This window comes from Brachionichthys hirsutus, chromosome 19 (genome assembly GCF_040956055.1).
Source record: "Brachionichthys hirsutus isolate HB-005 chromosome 19, CSIRO-AGI_Bhir_v1, whole genome shotgun sequence".
In the NCBI taxonomy this organism is placed as follows: Eukaryota; Metazoa; Chordata; class Actinopteri; order Lophiiformes; family Brachionichthyidae; genus Brachionichthys; species Brachionichthys hirsutus.
Window position 1 is genome coordinate 4,312,331 of NC_090915.1, and position 18,652 is coordinate 4,330,982.

Here is an 18,652-nt window from a genome sequence, read left to right on the forward strand (position 1 = left end):
TGAATCCAAAGAAAGGCTCATCACACGCTCAGACAGCCTCCACTGTGGATCCATTGTCTGGTGTGTGTATAAAGTGTGTTTAAGGTGTCAGAACTTATTGTTGGGTGTTGCTGGAGTCTCAATGCATCAAATGATTCTCCTGCTTTTCCTCCCAGAACAAGATGAAGTACTAATTTTCATGAATAAATAACAGTAAGACATCAGAAAAGAAAAACCTAAAACCTTAACTGAAGTAAGGAAAACATTGACTGTGTTTTTACTCTAATTAGCCCATAATGATCCTCAGAGACGGTTGAAGCACGCAAACACGCACAAACCGGCTGATCCAAGCACACAAGGCATATTGATCGTGTCCATGGTTTCCTTATTTAAGCACCATTTATCTTTTGTAAGAATTATTGCTAGATATATTTTTCACTTTCATGTGATTTTTGGGCATCATCTCTTGAGTCTTATGACGCCATGTTGGAAACCCTGGTTTAAATGATCTTGTCCTATTTGTTTAGATAATATAGACCAATCACACGCCTGTGCTTCATGTAAAGAACGTCTCAAACAAGAAGTTCCACTTCCACTAAAATGCAAAAAAAACCTAAAAGCAGGTGGGATTTCTTCATATATGTAATACTAAAAATAACACTGAGGTGAATGAAACAGGGACATGCTGAGTGTTGCAATGGTTGAACCTGCTGCAGATTTCGGCTGATTCGTGGCTGAAAACATTCCTGTGTTTGGAGTGAATGGAACGGACAGGGACGGAATCAGAACCGAATGGAAGCTGAGTCAGCATTTTCTTCGCTGAAACCAATCCCTGTTGAAATGTGCTGCTGTCCTCAGGATTTGTGGTTCAGTAAGTGTTGCCTTTCACAGTCCCGTGGTCAAAAGTCTTTCCGCAGCTTCACAAGTGGATTTCTGCAACTGATTTACAGCCGAATAAAAATCGGGACTGTTTAATGCGTGACCTCCAGAGGAGGCTGCCGGAACCACACATGATCGCTTTCGGCCGCTCACAAAGAAAACATCATTCCAACAACCTTAATGGTTAACACCTTGCTAGCTGAAAGACGATGATGATGATGCATCATCATCAAGCAAGGCCTACATGGCGACGCTTTGCTGGAAAGTGATTTGAGATCACTTTAGCAATAATTTGGTGGTTTATGAAAAAAAAGTAATCTTTTTAAAGCTGAGGAAAAAGACTTTCTCAGTTAATTATAAGATAACATTTCGTGTCATATTGCAAACTGCCACACGATAAGACGACACTCAAAAACCTGAATGTCAGCTTTTCACTAAGTCTTTATTTTTCCCCATTATTCACATTTCTACAAATGTTCATCGGTTTTTTTTTGCTTCATTAATTCCTCATTCCTAATTTCTGCTTATTCAGGCAGTTTAGAATCAGCACTTAAATGCCTTCTTTTCTTTCTGTAGAATCACTTCAAAAGCTGATCTGCGGATGTCATGAACAGGAACTGCAGAAGTCACCCCCCTCCACCCCGGCTCACGGACTTCTCAGTCATCCCTCGTATCGGACTGGACTAACTTCAAGATGGATACAGCATTCACAATATGTTTGGTCAATTTCATAAGGCTGCAGATCAACCACCATTGCTCATCACCTCAGGACTCATGAATCAGTTATGCTAAGCTTGATTTAGCTTCTGCAGCTGCAGCTGTCTTCCAGACTTCTCCAGCAGAGCAGAGTCATTATTTCGGTCAGTCCTTTAGGAGCATTGAGCAGATGTCTCTGTGAACCACAGCAGCCCCAGCCCCAGCGCTAACTGCTGACCCTGTTAAACCACACACTGTAAGAGCAGTCTGGATCCACCCAAGCCTGGAGCCAGAGCCAGAGCCAAACCCGAGACTCTGACAGACCAAAGCAGAGCCAGGACATACCAGGCCAATTAAAAAAAACAACAACACATTCCCAGTCACCAAATTCTGATTTAAGATGTAAACACAGCTGCTTTTCTCATGCATTTAATTTTTTATTTTTTTAAGCAAATGAGTTTTTAAACATTTAACATATGGATTTAACATTTATGGAACATATTCCCAGGAAATTACTCTCTGATAGGTTTTTGGGTCCAGTTCAGCTGGAAAGTCCAAAAACCCATGTTTGCAAAATTTGGAGCAATATCTACTATGTCCAAGCTACGTCCGACCAACGTTTCGTCCTCTCCCTGGTGTCCCGTGTCTTTGTCTGTTCTGGCAAACAGTATGTGGGTTTTTTTATATTCCAGGTTGAGGCTGCAGCTGCAGGAAGCTTGTTGCCATGCGGGTTGGAGTGTTTCATGCCGAAGGCTTCCATGACAATAGGTGACTGACATTTGTGGTCAAATTATGTTGGTCGTTGACTAATTGCAGGTGAAAGTATTTCCGTGTCAATGTACTGATCCTTGACTGATATTTGAATATAAACAACATTAGTAGATTGTTAATGTGACAATGGAGACCTGCGGACATGAAAATTAATGAATGAGTGAATTAGTTTTCTTTCTATACTTGCACAAGAATAGGCCATTTACGCTGTACATATCTACGTACTCACTCAGAACTTCACTGCCAGTGCGAAACACACACTTTTAAAATGAATTAAAGCCTGTCGGAACTCTGAGTCGTCAAGTTCGTGGTTAAGTGACGATCGCCTGTAAATTAAACATGCCATTTTTACCCCCCCCCCTGCCCTGGGTGCAGCCAGGTATACGTTGTTGGCTTGGTGAAAAGTTAGCCAGTTTAGGTTATTAGTTCTCAACCATATGCATTTTTGTAGAGTCCTTGTTTTGGAGTTGTTGAAGAGGCATCTACAGGACAGTCAACAAATGGTGCATGATTTTATTCTGCAGCTGTTCCCATGTATGAGTCCTCCAAAAAACCTATAAGTAGACTAATGTAAAATAAACTCCTGTTTTGCAGGCGTAAACAGAAAGCATCATCCTGCACGCAGCCCCCCCATTAGAGACAGAAACCACAAACTCAGGAATGTGGGCTCCACATGGGATGATTTATTTTTGCCTGGAGAAATATTTCTTCATTGAGCTAAGAAACCCACATCCCACACACACATCCACACCCGCCCACATAAAGGATGGAGCGGTAAATTCATAAAATAAAGTCCACGTCTTGACATTTAGCATGGGTGCCATTAGAGCAAAGCGCTTTCTCAAAGTCGTGAATCAGCAGAATTCATTAGAACTTCAGAGGAATCTGCGATTGGCCGGTTATTAATGCCTGCTGGGGAGTCAGCCCTTACCTGGGCGGAGCGAACTGGACCACTGGTCCACTCCACTCCGCTCAGGTGTGCCCTGGACCTACCCTGTTGCCCCTGCTCCATCTCATTCCCGTAGTGGGATTCGATACCAGGGCCATTTTGCCCCCCTCAACAATGCTGACAACCATGCCACCGTGGAGGTGAGGAAACTTGCCCTGTTATTACAAAGTAATTACTATGTAATAAGTTGATATTACAGAACATCGGAACATTAACTTTCTGGCCGTATGTGACCATCATTAAAAATAAAAGGGGGGCTACTCATGTTGTATGGAAAGGAAAATAAGTAAATTTTATTTTGGGTCTCTGGTATTGTTCAGGGGGCCAGGCCAAATGTAGAAATGGGCCGGATCCGGCCCGTGGGCCGTAGTTTGGGAACCCCTGTTGTGAACAGTCTGTGAGGGTTTTTGGACCCCCCCCGCCTCCCGGTAAACACAGAGAACAAAACTCCATCGTTTTCCCATAGAAGGCTCGGGTCCACAGGTGTGTTTACACGTTCATGCGTTTACCGTAAAGCCAGAAGCCATGTGTGCAGAAATAATCCAGAGGTTGCCTGGAGACAGATCAACATCTCCAGAGGACAAACAGGATGCTAGACGGGTCAGGATCCAGATCTGGAGGTCATCATTCTATATTTGTCAATGCTTCCCCTAAAAACGGTGAATGAAATCAGCTCTCAAAAAATACTCGCCAATAAATCCAGTGTATCCTTCTGTATATTTAAAACTACAGGAAAATAGTGGCACCGGCCACTAACACTGGGGAAACACTGCCCTCTGTCGGATCCCTAGCGTACAACACCCACCTTTAATTCAAGAAACAGGTGGAGCAAGTATAAATTCAGATGAAGAAAACGGAGACAAGCAGGAAGAGCAACCTTCACCATTAAAAAAAACGATCAGAGACCCTCATCAGGACAAAGGATGTGTAAGAAAGGAGGCCGGAGAAAGTTAGAAGAAAAACATTTATTAAGTATTATAAAATACTTCAGCAGATAAGACGGTTCAGCACCTTCACGTTTTAGACCAGTATATTATGCAACGGCTGCCAAAAATAGAAGTTCGACGTTATCTTCTAAAACCAAAACTACAGCAAACGATGCAAGAAACAGAGACGGTCCCTGCTTAATGGGTTTTCAAAACATCTGGAGGTACATGAAGAAAACACCCGTCAGATGTAAAAGGAAGGAGTTGGTTCAATGCCACACACAAATTATAATACAGTTAGAACAACTCTTTAGAAAAAAAAAAGAGCCAAACGTGGTACAAGCGCTTTGCTCACTAGCAGCCGGTCACAGGATGCCGACAAAGAAAAAATCTCACTTTAAGTCTCCAAAACTTGACTTTTCTTATGTGGGAGTGAACGCTGGGTGGGGGGAGGCTGCGGTTTCACCGCACGCTCTGGGACATGTGCAGCGGCGTCAGCATCTCCTCAAAGATGGCTCCCTTCACGTTGGAGCCCCTCAGGTTCGCCTCCTGAAGGTCGCACCCCGATAAGTCACAGTTCTAGAGAAAACACACGACGCCCGAATGTAACGTGGAGTCAGACTTTAAGTGTGTGTGTGCGTGTATATGTGTGCGTCCTCACCTCCAGGTCTGTGCCCGCCAGCGTGGCTCCTCTCAGATTACAATTCTTCAGTTTGGCATTTTTCAGTGTCGCGACCCTCAAATTGATCCCGGTCATCTGACTGCCCTCCATGTCCACGCCCTTCAGGTTGGCCCCTGCACGCACACACACACACACACACACACACACACACGAGCTCAACATACAATTCACTTGCTCAGGTGTGCCTGAAGGAGGCATGCGATTGGCTGCTTCACCCTCCAGGTTGGCTTTGATCCCAGCCGGATCTTCGAAGTTGCATCCTCTGAGTGACGCTCCCTCGGCGTTGGTGCACAGCATCTTCACGCCCTGCAGGTTGGCGGCCTGACATGGACACGCCCACTCACTCAAGTGACAATAAAAACCCTTTTGAATCGTTTCCAGCGCGGACGCAGCGACTCACATCGAGACACGCCACGGACAGGTCGGCTCTATCCAGGTTGGCCCCACTCAGGTTGGCGTGGCTCAGGTTGGCGCCTCGCAGGTTGGCCATCTTGAAGTTGATGTAGCGCAGATCCAGGCGCGAAAGATCTGCCCCGTTAAAGTTCAGACCCTTTGGGAATAAAACACGAGCACGTTTATGAGAGGTGTGTGTGTGTGTGTGTGTGGAGGGGTGGGGGGGGGCGTACCTGACACCGCAGCTCTGACTTGGTCGTCGTAGCCAATAGGAACCTGATGAACTCCTTGCGGGTCAGAGGGGAGTGGTCATCGGGGGGCTGAGAGGACTTCAAACAGAGAAACGTTTATTTAGCACAGCAGGATGTGTGTGTGTGTGTGTTTGGTTGGCTAGCATTAGCAATAACATTAGATTACACCACATCTGTCGCCAAGGCGACGCTTGTTTCCCTAGGAGTTCAACACTCCAACCTTTGAGCAAGGCACGCGACATCATCACACAGCTCATTCGCAGGCTGGATTGTTTTACGCCCAGATTATGAGACATCGTCTGATTGGCCGATGGATTGGCCACGCCCAGCTCCGAAGCCGAGCAGGCTGGGCTTTTTAGACCCCATTTAAGAAGTCAGAGACCATCTTGAGCCGGTTTCAGCCCCAGACCTCTAATCTTCTGCTGAAGACAGAACCGCGAGACTCCGGAACCTCCAGAGGGGGAACCGGCGACCAGATCCGTCTCCGGACCCCCGGAAAGCTCTCTCACCTTTACCAGGGCCTCCAGCTGCTCGGCGAGCTCTTCAATCCCAAAGAAGCGAGCCTCCTCCAGCACGCCTTGCACAGGAACACGTGAAGATGAAGCAGACGTGTCGATCTAAACAGCCGTTCTGCACCGGCGCCGGAACGCCCGCCCTACCCAGCGGGTTGATGCCCTCGTTGACGACGAGCCGGCCGTGTCTCAGGTAATTCAGGATCGGCTCAAAGTAGTCCGGACTGCGGTCTATCAGGTACGCCCCCCGGGCGTCCCGCTTGTTCCCCCAAACATCTGAGAGAGCAGAGGCAACGTCAGCGGCGAGCGTCATGAAAAAGCGAGAGCATGGCGAGGTCAAGCTGGGGGCGGGGCTTCACCTTTCTCTCTGAACATGTGAGCCAGCATGCTCTCCGGCTGTTTACTGACCAGCGTGCTCCTGAAGAAATAAAGAAACGAAACACTTTAGAGGAACCTGCGAGACTGACGGACGGCGTCTCGACGGCGGCGAGGGTCGCATTCACCTCGTCGTGGTGAAGCGGCGTCCGCCGACGTTAAGCGTCAGCCAATCGGTGTGAGTCTGGCCCTTCTCAGAGCCGCCGACGTCTTCCAGAGGATCTGCACAGGGGACAGAGATTCATTTCTAGAGCCCATTTTGGGGACGGAATATTCTCTTTCCTCACAAACTCACCCTCAAGCGAGTCCTCCTCTGATATGTACAGCACGTCGTCATCTCTACGGGAACAGACAGACATTAAAACTGGACATTTTGTACCAGTAATGGCGGTGGAGACAAACTGGTTTCAGACCTGATTAGGGCTATGTCGTCTATGAGGCCGCCGTTCCCATTATAGACGCTAGAGGCTCTTATTCCCAGTTTGGAAGCGGCCGCAGACAGTAAATCCTCCATGGATCCATACACGGCCACCACCTGTACGATAGCACCGGCAGGTAACGCACACCGAGCAAGCACCGTCCGCCAAAACAACGCGCCTAGCATTAGCTTGTAGCATTAGCTAACGTGAGCTAAGATAAACTAGCCACTGTTGTTTAGCACGGATACAGAACGCGAAGCGACATTTCCCCCCGTTTCGTCTGTCCGTAAATTACCTTCCCGTTGGTGGAGGTTCCGTTAACGAACAGTGTGACTCGCTTCATGGTGCGGTCGGTTGAATTGTCGTCCGTTAATCAGATTTAGCCATTAAAAACGCATCCCCCTGCTTGTCTCCTTCCTTCACTCTTCAACTCCGTCGAAAACACACAGGAAGGGGAACTAGCCAATCAGCTACTCGGATCAGAACGCAGCAGCCAATCATTATGCAGAGTGGGCGGAACCACCACAACAATGAATACTAATAATAAAGTACTGTACTAGTACCACCAACTACAATAAAAATACTAATACAAACACCTTAGGTTACTTTTAATTATACTATGTCTGTTTGGTTAGATCACAAATAGAAGACGCAATCCTAGATGCACCCTAATCTGAGTACGGTATCTTTATTTTTTAAAGAGAAGATTAGATCGACAAGGGTGTGTGTGGTTGTTATTGTCATACAAGAATACCCCAATTATTTTAGAAACAGTTTTATTTAATAACAAATGAAATGAAATAATGTGACAGGTAAGATGACCTGAAACACTTTTGATATTTTTTTTTATCTCCACCACGTTTAAATGCATGTTTTTTTGTTTTTGCATTAAAGGCTTCAAATCAACAATTGCATCTCAAACTTTGTTTGCTTTAAGCTGTGCCATTAAAAAACCCAAAAAAACAAATTACTGCACGCAGCCAAACAACAAGCTGGTATTCGACTCTGGCTAGTTCTGGGACCTGCGGGGAGGATTTCACATTGCACTCAGTCAACTGTTTAACTCAGCCGGCTGGTTTGCTCGCTTGTAGCATTTGACCCGAATATTACAGTTCAGTGTTTTGGCAGACGGCACGACCTTGACTGTGTAAAGTGCTTCTAATACGACATGACGGGAATATGTTAATATTTAGAATCAATGTTTCATCATAAGACAGAATGACAGGCGAGTACAAGTAACTCCAAAAGTCCCGTCTTTGTTGGGCCAATTAAATTCCACAATACCGGGTCAATCAGAATGCCCGCCGCACTGGATGCACGCGGGGAATCGTGCAGCGAGTCAGGGAGGTCGAACCCATTCATGAAAACACAGGCAGGATGGAACCGCGAATGTGAAGTCAGTCCTTGCAGTTCTCCCGCCGCCACCGTGTGCGATGGAAGCAAGTGAAGACGTATCGGCAGTTTTTTTCGCACACACTCAACGGCAGCTCGGCTGTAGTTGAAGTATCGCAGGCTGAAAACTCCATCCTGTTCAGGTTATTGATATTCTGCAGGTTTATCATGCCAACTACATCTGCTATCCAAAACGCTCGGTTCACCTGAGTTTAAAAGATCATTGTCCTCTGGTACAATCCATTCTTCTCTCTCCCCACGCCGCTGTAATCGAACTATTCGTCGCCGCTGTCCTCTGTGTCGTCCTCTCCGCTTTCACCCTGCCCGTCTGGGCTTCTCTCCGGGTAGTTGAGGATGTGTCTGTTGGCCTGGATGATGTACTGCTGCTGCCTGAAATAGATCTTCAGGGCTCCCTTCATCAACACAAAAGCAATACCACCCTGCGGAGAGAAAGAGAGAGAGAGAGATCAGAGGATGGGGTCAGCGTTAAAACGTCGGAAAACAGAATCGTCCCAGGCATCGGATAAGCGACTAACGGGACATGAGCGCCGCCTCACCAGCGCGGTGCGCTGCAGGTTGGACGACACGAGTCCAAACAGCAGCCGTCCCACAACATTGGCGACGGAGGGAAAGACGAGAGCTCCACACAGAGTCCTGGACACAGAGCGGTGGTCTCCCGGAACAGTGCCGTCCATCGGGATCCGGGGCAGATGATGATTGCGACCTGGGGACACACACACACACACACGCGCATATCAACCACTCGCTGTTCTAAAGAAGTTATGACATCATACCAACCATTGCCAGCAACATGTGATCATTATCGTCACGTTTCGATCTACTTATTATTACTAGACTACGGAGACTTGTTTATTCTCATGCTCCACCTTCAAACATCATTGAATCACTTCATCCTCCTCCTCATCGCCGAGGAGGCCTTGTTCTTTGTTTGTACGGTGGTAACCAGGACTACATTAATTCATGACACCGGGTGGACAGATGGGGTCAGCGGGGTTTTTTTTGTGTTTGGTGGTTTCTTGAACCTTCTTTTTTCACCATTGAGTGTATTTTTTTCAGCATTTCCACAACTGTGTCAGAAAATAGTCACGTAATTGTGATGTAAACACAATCACCTGCTCAATCTTCGTTTCTGTCTCGTTTCTCTTCATCGGCGAAAACAAAGGATTATGGCTGCCGTGCTATTTATTCATTTACTTTTTTTTTTTCCAGATTAGCCGTTAGCACCGCCGCGAGTCACTACCTGGTAGCAGTTTCTGCCTGTAGGAATATTTCTGCCACAGTCTCACTATGCAGTCCTCCCATCGGATCATCTTCCCCAGGACCAGCGCCACAGGAATGGTGGGGAGACCCATCAGAAGGAACAGAGGGTCCGCTCGCTCCATCACGCTGAGACCCTTCTTATGGCCCACGACCTGCAGAAGAACACATGCGGAGGTGAACGCTGGGGGGGGGGGGGGGGGTCACACTCTCCGTTGTTGAGCTGTGTCTGGCGACCTGCATGACAGTCACGGCTCCGTACGTGACGGCCGACCAGTAGACGGTCCCGATCACCACCCCGACTGAAGCAAAGGGACTGGCCCGAGACAAGGCTTGGTCTATCTGCTGGAGGAAATACACCAGCGGGCCTGAGGAGGAGACGAAGACACATGGAGAAGTTGCTAGTATCGCTGAGGCTCCTGCTAACCCGGACCACTGAAGGAGGACTGCATTAAAAATGTCGCTTCCCGCTTGTTAGCATTAATTTACCCATCTTGGGGAAGGTGATGTGGTATTCAGTGCCGCACTGCGGACAGCTCACGGTGCCTCCAATGTTCCCCTTCAGCTTCTCATCCAGCCAGCGCTGCAGGCAGGACTGGTGGATCCATTTGGTGCAGCCTTTACATCTGCAGGGACTCACCCACTCGGCACTGCGGTCGTCTCGCTCCGTGGCAAAGCACACCCAGCAGTGCCTGGAGAGAAGACGGAAGCAGCGTCACGTTGCAAAGCGTCTGACTGACCAAAACACGTCACACACAGGTAAGTCCTGAAAGGTGTTCTTACTTCTCAGGCTGCTCCTCAGTGAAGGCCATGGCTCTGAACGGGTTCTGCTCTCCCAGACGCTAACATGAAGCCTGCAGCAGAGACTCGGAATGAGCATAAGGGGACGTCGAAGAGTCAATCACACACACACACATACACACACGAATAACATTTCAGTCTCATTTAGGAGGACCGCAGGAGCGGCGGCACAACGTTCGTCTTATCCCGACAAAGAAAAGCTTTTCTTCCAGGTTGAGGCAGATGACACTCAGAACGCCACCTAAATTATGTCATATTCGAGCTTTTTGCATGTAAAACATTTGATTACGTGATAAAACACTGTTATAGAGACAGCTTTACAAGAACAGTTCGTTACAACCACGACTGAAACGGGGACTTAACTATTCTTACAGTAACATGAAACAAAAATAAGCTAAAGTAAACGCTCGAAGATGACATCAACACCAGACTACACAAAGTACGTACAAGTACACGCTCTGTAGACAGCTCTTCACGTGTAAAAAAAAATTGATTGTGAGGGTTCTGTACAAGAACTACTTCACCAGACCCAGTTAGCACCAAGGCTAACCGGTAGCAATGTGAGGGTCAGCTATTCTATTTTATTTCTAAACTGTGTGTCTTGAATCCTGGACAGCCATTACTGCTAAAGGGGAGGCAGGAACCGAAAGAGGACCTGGTAGTATGTGTCACCTTCTGACTCAATAGCAGTAGCAGTAATACTTTTATTCCTGTCTATTAAGTTTTATGTATTTGCTGATTGTAACCCTAAATTAGCCTGTTCTGGCCCGACGTACATGCTAACGCTAACAGGAAAAATGTTACTTTATATTTATGCCTGAGAACGACAAGTGATCCAGGTTAACCGATAATACAGGTGTCCCTTTCGTCTGTCAGTAGATAAACCGTGACCCGATAACGAAATAACGACACCACGTACCAGGAAAAAATCAAGAATATATCCAAATTTGAAATAATTTCGCTATTTAATCGTACTTCTACGCTGTATTTTTTGCTGATCGGTGACTCTTCATTACCAGGAAGAGACGCGAGGACGGAAGCTTTCTGATTGGTCGGCGCTTTGTGACGGACAGTGTTGCGTTCAAAGTTGCGGGAAAGTTTAAAATATGTCTTTCGAGTTTAAAACATTTCGTCATATCAGAAGCGACATATCATATTATTGTATTTTAATTTTAATTATATTTTTATATTATTGTATTTTTAATTTATGCCGAAAACTGAAATAAAAAATAAAAATGGCTACTTGGAAAAAAGTCATCGACCATTAAAAAGAAACTGTAAAAATAAATTGGTCCTTCTCTATTAAAATACGCTTTTGTTTTACACTGGTTTGACAAGAGCGCTTATCTTGCTCGTTGACAGGCTGGACACGCGTGGCTTTCCGTCGAAACTATGATTGGTTCACTTTCCTGTCAGTCTGAGTTTTGCTAAATATGATTGGTCAATGTTCCTGTCAGTCAAATGAATGCCGCGTTGATGTTGTTGTGGCGGAGAGGCGGTTCCAGCTGTCGGCAGCAGCAGCAGAGGAGCGGCAGCGGCGAGACGGCACAGCGCACCGTGACAGGCAGTTCTTTTACATGCTTAAAACACTAAGCGAATACACGCACGGATCGATAGAAACATATTTGACCAAAGTCCGTCATGGAATCCTATGACATCTTGGCTAACCAACCGGTTGTGATCGATAATGTGAGTATGATGATGATGTCATTTCATCCACACCCAACCCGAGGCCGCTAGCTGAGAGTGTTTGCTAGCCGTTAGCTTGGTTAGCTATTGTGTTGTGGCTAACGCGCTGGGCGTCGACCACAGTCCTTAAATGTGAAATAGGCAACACCTTTGATTTACCTGACACGCTACGGACGTTGCTTAAGTTACTGGTGCGGTCGGAGCACCTTGATTTATCCTCCCCAAATCAAGCTTTTTGCTAGCTTAAAGCACTAACCGGTTAGCTAAGATCCAAATCTGTCATTATAGATTACAGCTAGCATATCGCGTTGAACTGGCAATTAAAGTTATATTAATATAGCAGCATACAAACTATTAGCATCGCAATATGTTGCATAAACAGCGTCTTCGCTTTGAGCAGGATGTAGACACACTGGTTATAGCCCATGTAGTTACAATAGGGTTAGCATAGCTGCTGCTTTTGTCTATTTTGACGTCTTTATTTCGTGTATTTTGCTATGAAACATAATAATATAGGGTTCAAAGCATAGAGAGAAGCGAAGTCTGATTTTATAATAGTCAATTATTTGATACGGTATAAGGTATTTTCATTAGAAACTGCAGCCACACGTCAGTAGTTGGTCAACATATTTTAGTGAATAAAGTGTAATTAAAAAGGGTTGCACTGGCATTACAGACATGCTAATTGTTGATCAGGCCACAGAATTGGGTATTTAGTGCTTTAGTGTCGTGTTGCATCGCTCATCTAAAAGTCAGGTTCGATTATTTGTTTAGCAAGATTAAAAATCACACAGATTTTCAAACAAATTAACTCAGTCGAACAGATCAAAACAAAAATGGTAAGAACAAGTAACGAATGAGTTTCACAAGTATATTTAGAAATAATATGGACAATGCATGAAAGTATGCAGGGGGGGGGGGGGTAATTGTAAATACTGTACACACAGAAATTACAAATTGGACCAGGAAAACCTCAGAAGAAACAGGAATTTACTGGAGATTAATGTTGATGATCTGAGCTGGAGGCAAAAGATGACGCCAGAGTTAAGGGGCTGCCACTGACTCCACCGGTCCACCCAAAGTACCGGTTTGATGCCCGAGCACAAAGTAGTAGTAGAGATCGAAGTGATCGGGTTCGGTGGAGCTGCTCGTGTCTTTGCGGGTGATTCACGCTGACCTCAGGCGCCGTCTCATGACTGCTGCAGCCCAAACAAACTCTGTGATGTTGAATGTCTTCTTCAGGGATCGGGGGTTATCAAAGCGGGTTTCGCAGGCGACCAGATCCCAAAGTACTGCTTCCCAAACTAGTAAGCGAGACTCGACCCCGTCTCACCGCACTCGCGTGACTTTTAGGGTTGCGCTTGCAGAAAACATTTTCGTTCCTCTCACACTTCCGTTTGCGATTATAGCGTTGGGCGTCCCAAACATGTGCGTGTGATGGCAGGAGCTCTGGAGGGAGACCTCTTCATTGGACCCAAGGCAGAGGTGACACACACACACACACACACACACACATTATATTTAGGGTTTCTTAATCATTGCTTCGGCATCAATCGCAAATTTGATTTGCATCCTTCTGGTCTCAGGAGCACAGAGGCTTGTTGTCGGTCCGCTACCCGATGGAGCACGGCATAGTGAACGACTGGAACGACATGGAGAGGATCTGGCAGTACGTTTATTCCAAAGAGCAACTGCAGACCTTCTCCGAGGAGGTGAGCGCGCCTCTCTCCCTGCACGATGATGATGATGATGATGATGACGACGGGCAGGTTGGTGATCTTGTTCTCCACGCGTCTGCGTTTCAAGCATCCTGTGCTGCTCACCGAAGCTCCTCTCAACCCCAGCAAGAACAGGGAGAAGGCGGCGGAGGTCTTCTTTGAGACCTTCAACGTTCCGGCGCTCTTCATCTCCATGCAGGCCGTCCTCAGCTTGTAGGCGAACGCCTTTTACGCTCGCCTGATTGGCTGTTCACGCCAAGCTTTACTTACCTGTGCCTCTGTTCGCACGCAAGGTATGCCACGGGGCGCACCACCGGCGTCGTGCTCGATTCGGGGGACGGCGTCACTCACGTCGTGCCCATCTACGAGGGCTTCGCCATCCCGCACTCCATCATGCGCGTGGACATCGCCGGGCGGGACGTTTCGCGGTACCTCCGTCTGCTGCTGCGCAAAGAGGGCTACAACTTCAACACGTCGGCGGAGTTTGAGGTCGTTCGCACCGTCAAAGAGGTAAGAGCGGGAGGGGCCGGTAACGGATTGGGAGCGTGGGGGGAGGAGCTACCTCGTCTCATCGAATGCGTCTTGACTTTTGCAGAGGGCGTGCTATCTATCGCTCAACCCGCAAAAGGACGAGACTTTAGAAACGGAGAAGGCTCAGTACGTCCTCCCCGACGGAAGCACGTTAAATGTGAGTCCGTCGCGCAGCTCTGGAAGCGTTCTGGAACGATTGCACACATTCTTTTCCTGACCCCTGACCCGCCCCTTTCCAGATCGGTCCGGCACGATTCCGCGCTCCAGAGCTGCTCTTCAGGCCCGACCTGATTGGAGAAGAAAGCTCGGGGATCCACGAGGTCCTGGCGTACGCCATCCAGAAGTCTGACATGGACCTCCGACGCACGCTGTTCTCCACCATAGTCTTATGTGGAGGATCGACACTCATCAAAGGTTGGTGTCCCGTGATGGCGCAGTGGTCGGCGCTCGCTGGGCGGAGCAGCTGCTTCCATCCGGACCACGATTGATTCACCTTAAAGCAATCGGTGCTAAATGTTGGTAGCATACGGGACGCCGTTCACCTCAGACTCAGAGTTTACGCAATCGAGATGCTAATGCTAAGTCGATGGCGACGGCGCTTTGGTTCCCCGCCTGCGGCTCATTCGCCGCTCTTCTCTTCCAGGATTCGGGGAACGACTACTGACTGAAGTCAAGAAGCTGGCGCCCAAAGACGTGAAGATCAAGGTGGGGGGGGGGGCTCAGGTTCTTCTGACTGACCTGTGACGTGTTTTTAGCAGTTTCTCTCTTTGATCGAGGTTTTTGTGACCCGCGGTTTCTTTTGCTCCCGTCCAGATTTCTGCTCCCCAGGAGAGGCTCTACTCCACATGGATTGGGTGAGTGTCCTGGTTCGGTTCTGGCATTAATATCCCCGAGTGGCCCAAACACATCTGAGGGTCTGATCATTTCGAACTTCTCGTCTGATGTGTGATCATTTCTGTCTCTGTCCTCCCTGCAGCGGCTCCATCTTGGCTTCATTGGACACCTTTAAAAAGATGTGGGTGTCGAAGCGGGAATATGAAGAAGACAGAGCGCGTGCCATTCACAGGAAGACCTTCTAGTCGGGGGGCCGTCGGCCCCCAGAACTGCCCTCAAATGCCCACCCCCCCCCCCCCCTCTCATCATACTGTTGGAGACTCCTGCACCTGTTTTACCCCTCCCCCTGGAGAAACTCACGTTTATGTGAGCTCATTTTCCTCCTTACCTCCTCCTTTCATTCTCCCCTTCTGCTGTAGGGTGACCCCCCCACCCCTCCAAACGCTCGCGCACAGAGGGCCGTCAGGGCGTCTGGGAGGGCAGCGATTAGCTCTCTGGGCTCTCCTGCAGTCGGCCCACCCTGAGGTTTTGCCCTAAAAAAGCCCTGCAAGGTGTAGAAAATCATCAATAAGCCCTGAATGTTTTTTTTTTTTTGTTACTTTTGAAGTTTCCATTCCAGAAAGAAGATTTTTTATGTAATGTCCATTTTGTATACTTTTTTTTTTTCTCCACCCCTGAAGTACTTTAGAAGCAGCTCTGGTGTCAACGAGCAGAAAACAGCTTTCTACATGTTTAAATGTTCTGACGTTTATTCGTAAACAAGTCGGCTGATTAAAACGGTCGAAAAATGCTTTATTTTATTTAAATCATCCAACTTTGGCTTTCCAGCAGTCGAGAAGCACTGACGGGAGAAATATGGTCGTTTTTTCAGTCGTGGGTCTGATTGAGGTCATCGTAAAGTCGACGGAAGGAACGAGAGTTTGTAACGGGCTCGCTGTCGGGTTTTCTTCCTGCAAGCGTCGTGACACTCCAGGCTGACATTCGTCGATGATAGACGTCACCGTGGTTACGGCCATTGTTTCAATCGTGGCAGATGTGCTGCTCGCCTTGATCAAAGTCTTTTATTTTTTTTGTCCACGCCCGTGTCCGCCTTACTCCGGAGCGTCCAACGTCGTCTTTCTGGTTGTTTTTAAGAAAGGAAAGACATCATCCGTGGAAAGCTTGTTGAAACCATCCATCGCAAAACAAAAAAACAAAACCCGGAATAACAGACTAAAAATGTACAATAATGTTTATTCGAGTGTTTGCTTTTACTTTTGGTAAATTCAGTATAATAAATAAGTTAATGACTGCTGCTCCCGTTGTCTTGTTTTTTGTCAGCTCTATATAATATGGGGTTAAATAGGGGATAAATTCACAGGCCCAACATTAAATACTGCATTCATGAAGATATAAATCTACAGACGAGCATCCCTCTTTGATGAGAATAATATTATCTGCAGTACGTTTGTTCACAAGCAGATGTCAGTGTCCGCTTCAACTGAACCAATCATGCCTCGCCTGTTAAATTACCTGTGAAAGGTAAAGAAACAGGTGGAGCAAATCCTTTTTATTGCTGGTGTGAAATTCAGCCTGATGTGGTCCAACATGAAATATGTCTGAGCTCCAGAATGGGAAGGAGAGGATGAAACAAGGAACTTCATTTAAAGATGTGCTCGGTGGGGCTCAAGAATCTTCTCTTTAAATTGCTCTCACTCCGTGTTGACATGACAACATAGCAAAACGTGTGCTGGTTCTAGTTATGCCAATTTGGAAGCGAACAGACAAACTCTTTTGACCCAGGAACCCTCTGAGCCTCATAAGCTTTTAAACTTTATCCACACAAGTTATATATCTATTGTGATTATATTGCATATAACATATTATTATGTTCAGCAGTGCTGAAATCAGTTTGCATTTTCCGGCCCCGGATACAGGTGATGCTGAGTGGCTGTTTAAGCCTCCTATCAGGCTGCAGCTCTTTTCTGCTTGGTCCATTCGATCTATTAATACTACTGGTAGTGATAATAATACCAGTACAGCTTTTATTCCATGGATGGATCACAGTATTGATTTGTATCGTTTCCAAATTATTGTCTTCCTGATAAAACATTACGTTGCCACATTCCCTCACAGTTAGTTTAATTCAAACTATGGCTCCATGAATTATGGATGAGTTATCAGATTTAAAAAAAAACTCCAGAGGTTGCCTGCAGGTGAAAATGTGTCATAAAGAAATCATCAGGCGTGGAGACGGCGCTGAGGAAGCCATTTAGTCAGTCCCACGTTGTTTAACAGTGTTTCCTATTTGATCCTGGGACGACACTCTCTTGTCTTTCCACCTGAGATGTGCCCCTGAAATCCAGCAGCTCTGGAGGTGCAGGAGACGGCGACAGCATCCTTAGACGAACGAGTGCTGCTGTGGAAACCAAAGGTTTTCATCCTGCTGAGGGACAGTTAATCTCAAGTAGCAGTCGCGGACGACGTGAAGGACAAGCGTTTTCTGGGAGTGAATCAGCTCAAAGAGGGTTTAAAGTGCGGCGAGGAACACCGGCTGCATTATTCTGAGGACATCGAGTCACTTTATGTAACAGAAAAAAATCAGATCTAAATGTAAAAACATACATTTTTATCTTGCGACCTTAAGATACATCAATTTCTCCTGCTTGCACATTCATTGTTCGTGTCCTTTCACTGACTCGATGGTGGAATAAACGCCTCCTCAAACATTATTAAAAAGCGTAATTGTTTGCACCGGGATTTAAACACAAAGAATTGAATGATAACGCATGAACGGAGCATTTGGGACACTGTTGGCACTAATGGAGGCCAAAAGTACAAGCAAACACTGCAGTACTGTATTGTTTCCCCTTATCAGTCAGATGTTGATTCTCACATTTCTCTTGTGTAATAATCTGGATTCCAGATTGAAGGTTTTACTCTTGGCTATTTGATAATCCAGTGGCGTTACCTTCACCCAATGCTAAAACAAATTGAGGCCTTTTTCCGACAGAGGTTTTTTGTTTTTGCTCATTCTGGGACTGTTCCACTGTACGAACCTGGAGTGTTCAGATAGTCAATGGTTAATGAATTTAAGCAGCTGTGCATTGTGAGTAAATATGACAGACAGCGCCGACATACAGCTAGTTTCTGCTGCGAGGTGATGCCATCAATAAGTAATTAATAGATTTTCATTACCTGCATCCCATCAGCTATTAATAAGACCCTGATCAGCATCCATCCATTAGACCAATCACACGACTGTTCCTTACTTCATGCTTTGCGCCACGTAACAAGTAAAAAGGAGTCAGACATGATCCACATGATCATAATCTGTAAAGTTTAGACTTTTCGGCTTAGATTTTTTTTAAACATAGGGATATGTGAACCAGTGTTGGCGTGTGTTTGTGTGTGTGTGTGTGTTTCTCCACAGGTAACCAAGGAAACGAGGGAGGGGGTGAGGTAGTGCATCCTGTTTTTGTGTTATCTTGCTTTCTCCTTTCAGGCAGCAGCACTTTGACTTTGAATGAAGCGTTTTGTCTCTCAGCTTAAACGTGTCTCGTGATTCCACCAACCGAGCTGTGTTCAGCGTCACACT

The 18,652-nt window shown here is 46.6% G+C and overlaps 3 protein-coding genes across 3 annotated transcripts; 1 reads left to right on the plus strand and 2 right to left on the minus strand.

Moving 5' to 3' along the window:
• Positions 1-4,265: 4,265 nt before the first annotated feature.
• On the minus strand, positions 4,266-7,350 carry kctd9b (potassium channel tetramerization domain containing 9b). Its single transcript, XM_068752909.1, has 12 exons — positions 7,128-7,350; positions 6,827-6,948; positions 6,709-6,752; positions 6,542-6,635; positions 6,398-6,456; positions 6,186-6,314; positions 6,036-6,103; positions 5,509-5,604; positions 5,283-5,432; positions 5,098-5,203; positions 4,862-4,995; positions 4,266-4,779 (listed from the first exon to the last, which is right to left on the minus strand). The coding sequence occupies exons 1-12, from the start codon at positions 7,173-7,175 to the stop codon at positions 4,663-4,665; spliced, it is 1,167 nt and encodes a 388-aa protein (XP_068609010.1). The 5' UTR covers positions 7,176-7,350; the 3' UTR covers positions 4,266-4,662.
• A 216-nt stretch (positions 7,351-7,566) lies between these two features.
• marchf5l (membrane-associated ring finger (C3HC4) 5, like) lies at positions 7,567-11,317 on the minus strand. Its single transcript, XM_068752875.1, has 7 exons — positions 11,223-11,317; positions 10,286-10,356; positions 9,992-10,194; positions 9,740-9,870; positions 9,486-9,657; positions 8,782-8,948; positions 7,567-8,664 (listed from the first exon to the last, which is right to left on the minus strand). The coding sequence occupies exons 2-7, from the start codon at positions 10,312-10,314 to the stop codon at positions 8,500-8,502; spliced, it is 867 nt and encodes a 288-aa protein (XP_068608976.1). The 5' UTR covers positions 10,315-10,356; positions 11,223-11,317; the 3' UTR covers positions 7,567-8,499.
• Positions 11,318-11,829: 512 nt separating this feature from the next.
• On the plus strand, positions 11,830-16,371 carry actr1b (actin related protein 1B). The gene is made up of 11 exons (XM_068752529.1): positions 11,830-11,992; positions 13,235-13,299; positions 13,402-13,477; positions 13,579-13,704; positions 13,799-13,923; positions 14,004-14,220; positions 14,306-14,398; positions 14,481-14,655; positions 14,885-14,946; positions 15,055-15,095; positions 15,218-16,371. The coding sequence occupies exons 1-11, from the start codon at positions 11,945-11,947 to the stop codon at positions 15,318-15,320; spliced, it is 1,131 nt and encodes a 376-aa protein (XP_068608630.1). The 5' UTR covers positions 11,830-11,944; the 3' UTR covers positions 15,321-16,371.
• Positions 16,372-18,652: the final 2,281 nt, after the last annotated feature.

Coding starts and splice junctions, on each gene's coding strand:
- actr1b (XM_068752529.1), top strand. CDS start 11,945: ATGGAATCCTATGACATCTTGGCTAACCAACCGGTTGTGATCGATAAT. Junction 13,924..14,003: donor ATGCAGGCCGTCCTCAGCTT/GTAGGCGAACGC, acceptor TTCGCACGCAAG/GTATGCCACGGGGCGCACCA. Junction 14,656..14,884: donor AGGATCGACACTCATCAAAG/GTTGGTGTCCCG, acceptor CTTCTCTTCCAG/GATTCGGGGAACGACTACTG.
- marchf5l (XM_068752875.1), bottom strand. CDS start 10,314: ATGGCCTTCACTGAGGAGCAGCCTGAGAA. Junction 10,195..10,285: donor ACTGAGGAGCAGCCTGAGAA/GTAAGAACACCT, acceptor TCTTCTCTCCAG/GCACTGCTGGGTGTGCTTTG. Junction 8,665..8,781: donor ACCTGCAGCGCACCGCGCTG/GTGAGGCGGCGC, acceptor TTCTCTCCGCAG/GGTGGTATTGCTTTTGTGTT.
- kctd9b (XM_068752909.1), bottom strand. CDS start 7,175: ATGAAGCGAGTCACACTGTTCGTTAACGGAACCTCCACCAACGGGAAG. Junction 6,636..6,708: donor AGAGGAGGACTCGCTTGAGG/GTGAGTTTGTGA, acceptor TCCCCTGTGCAG/ATCCTCTGGAAGACGTCGGC. Junction 6,104..6,185: donor CGAGGGCATCAACCCGCTGG/GTAGGGCGGGCG, acceptor TTCCTGTGCAAG/GCGTGCTGGAGGAGGCTCGC.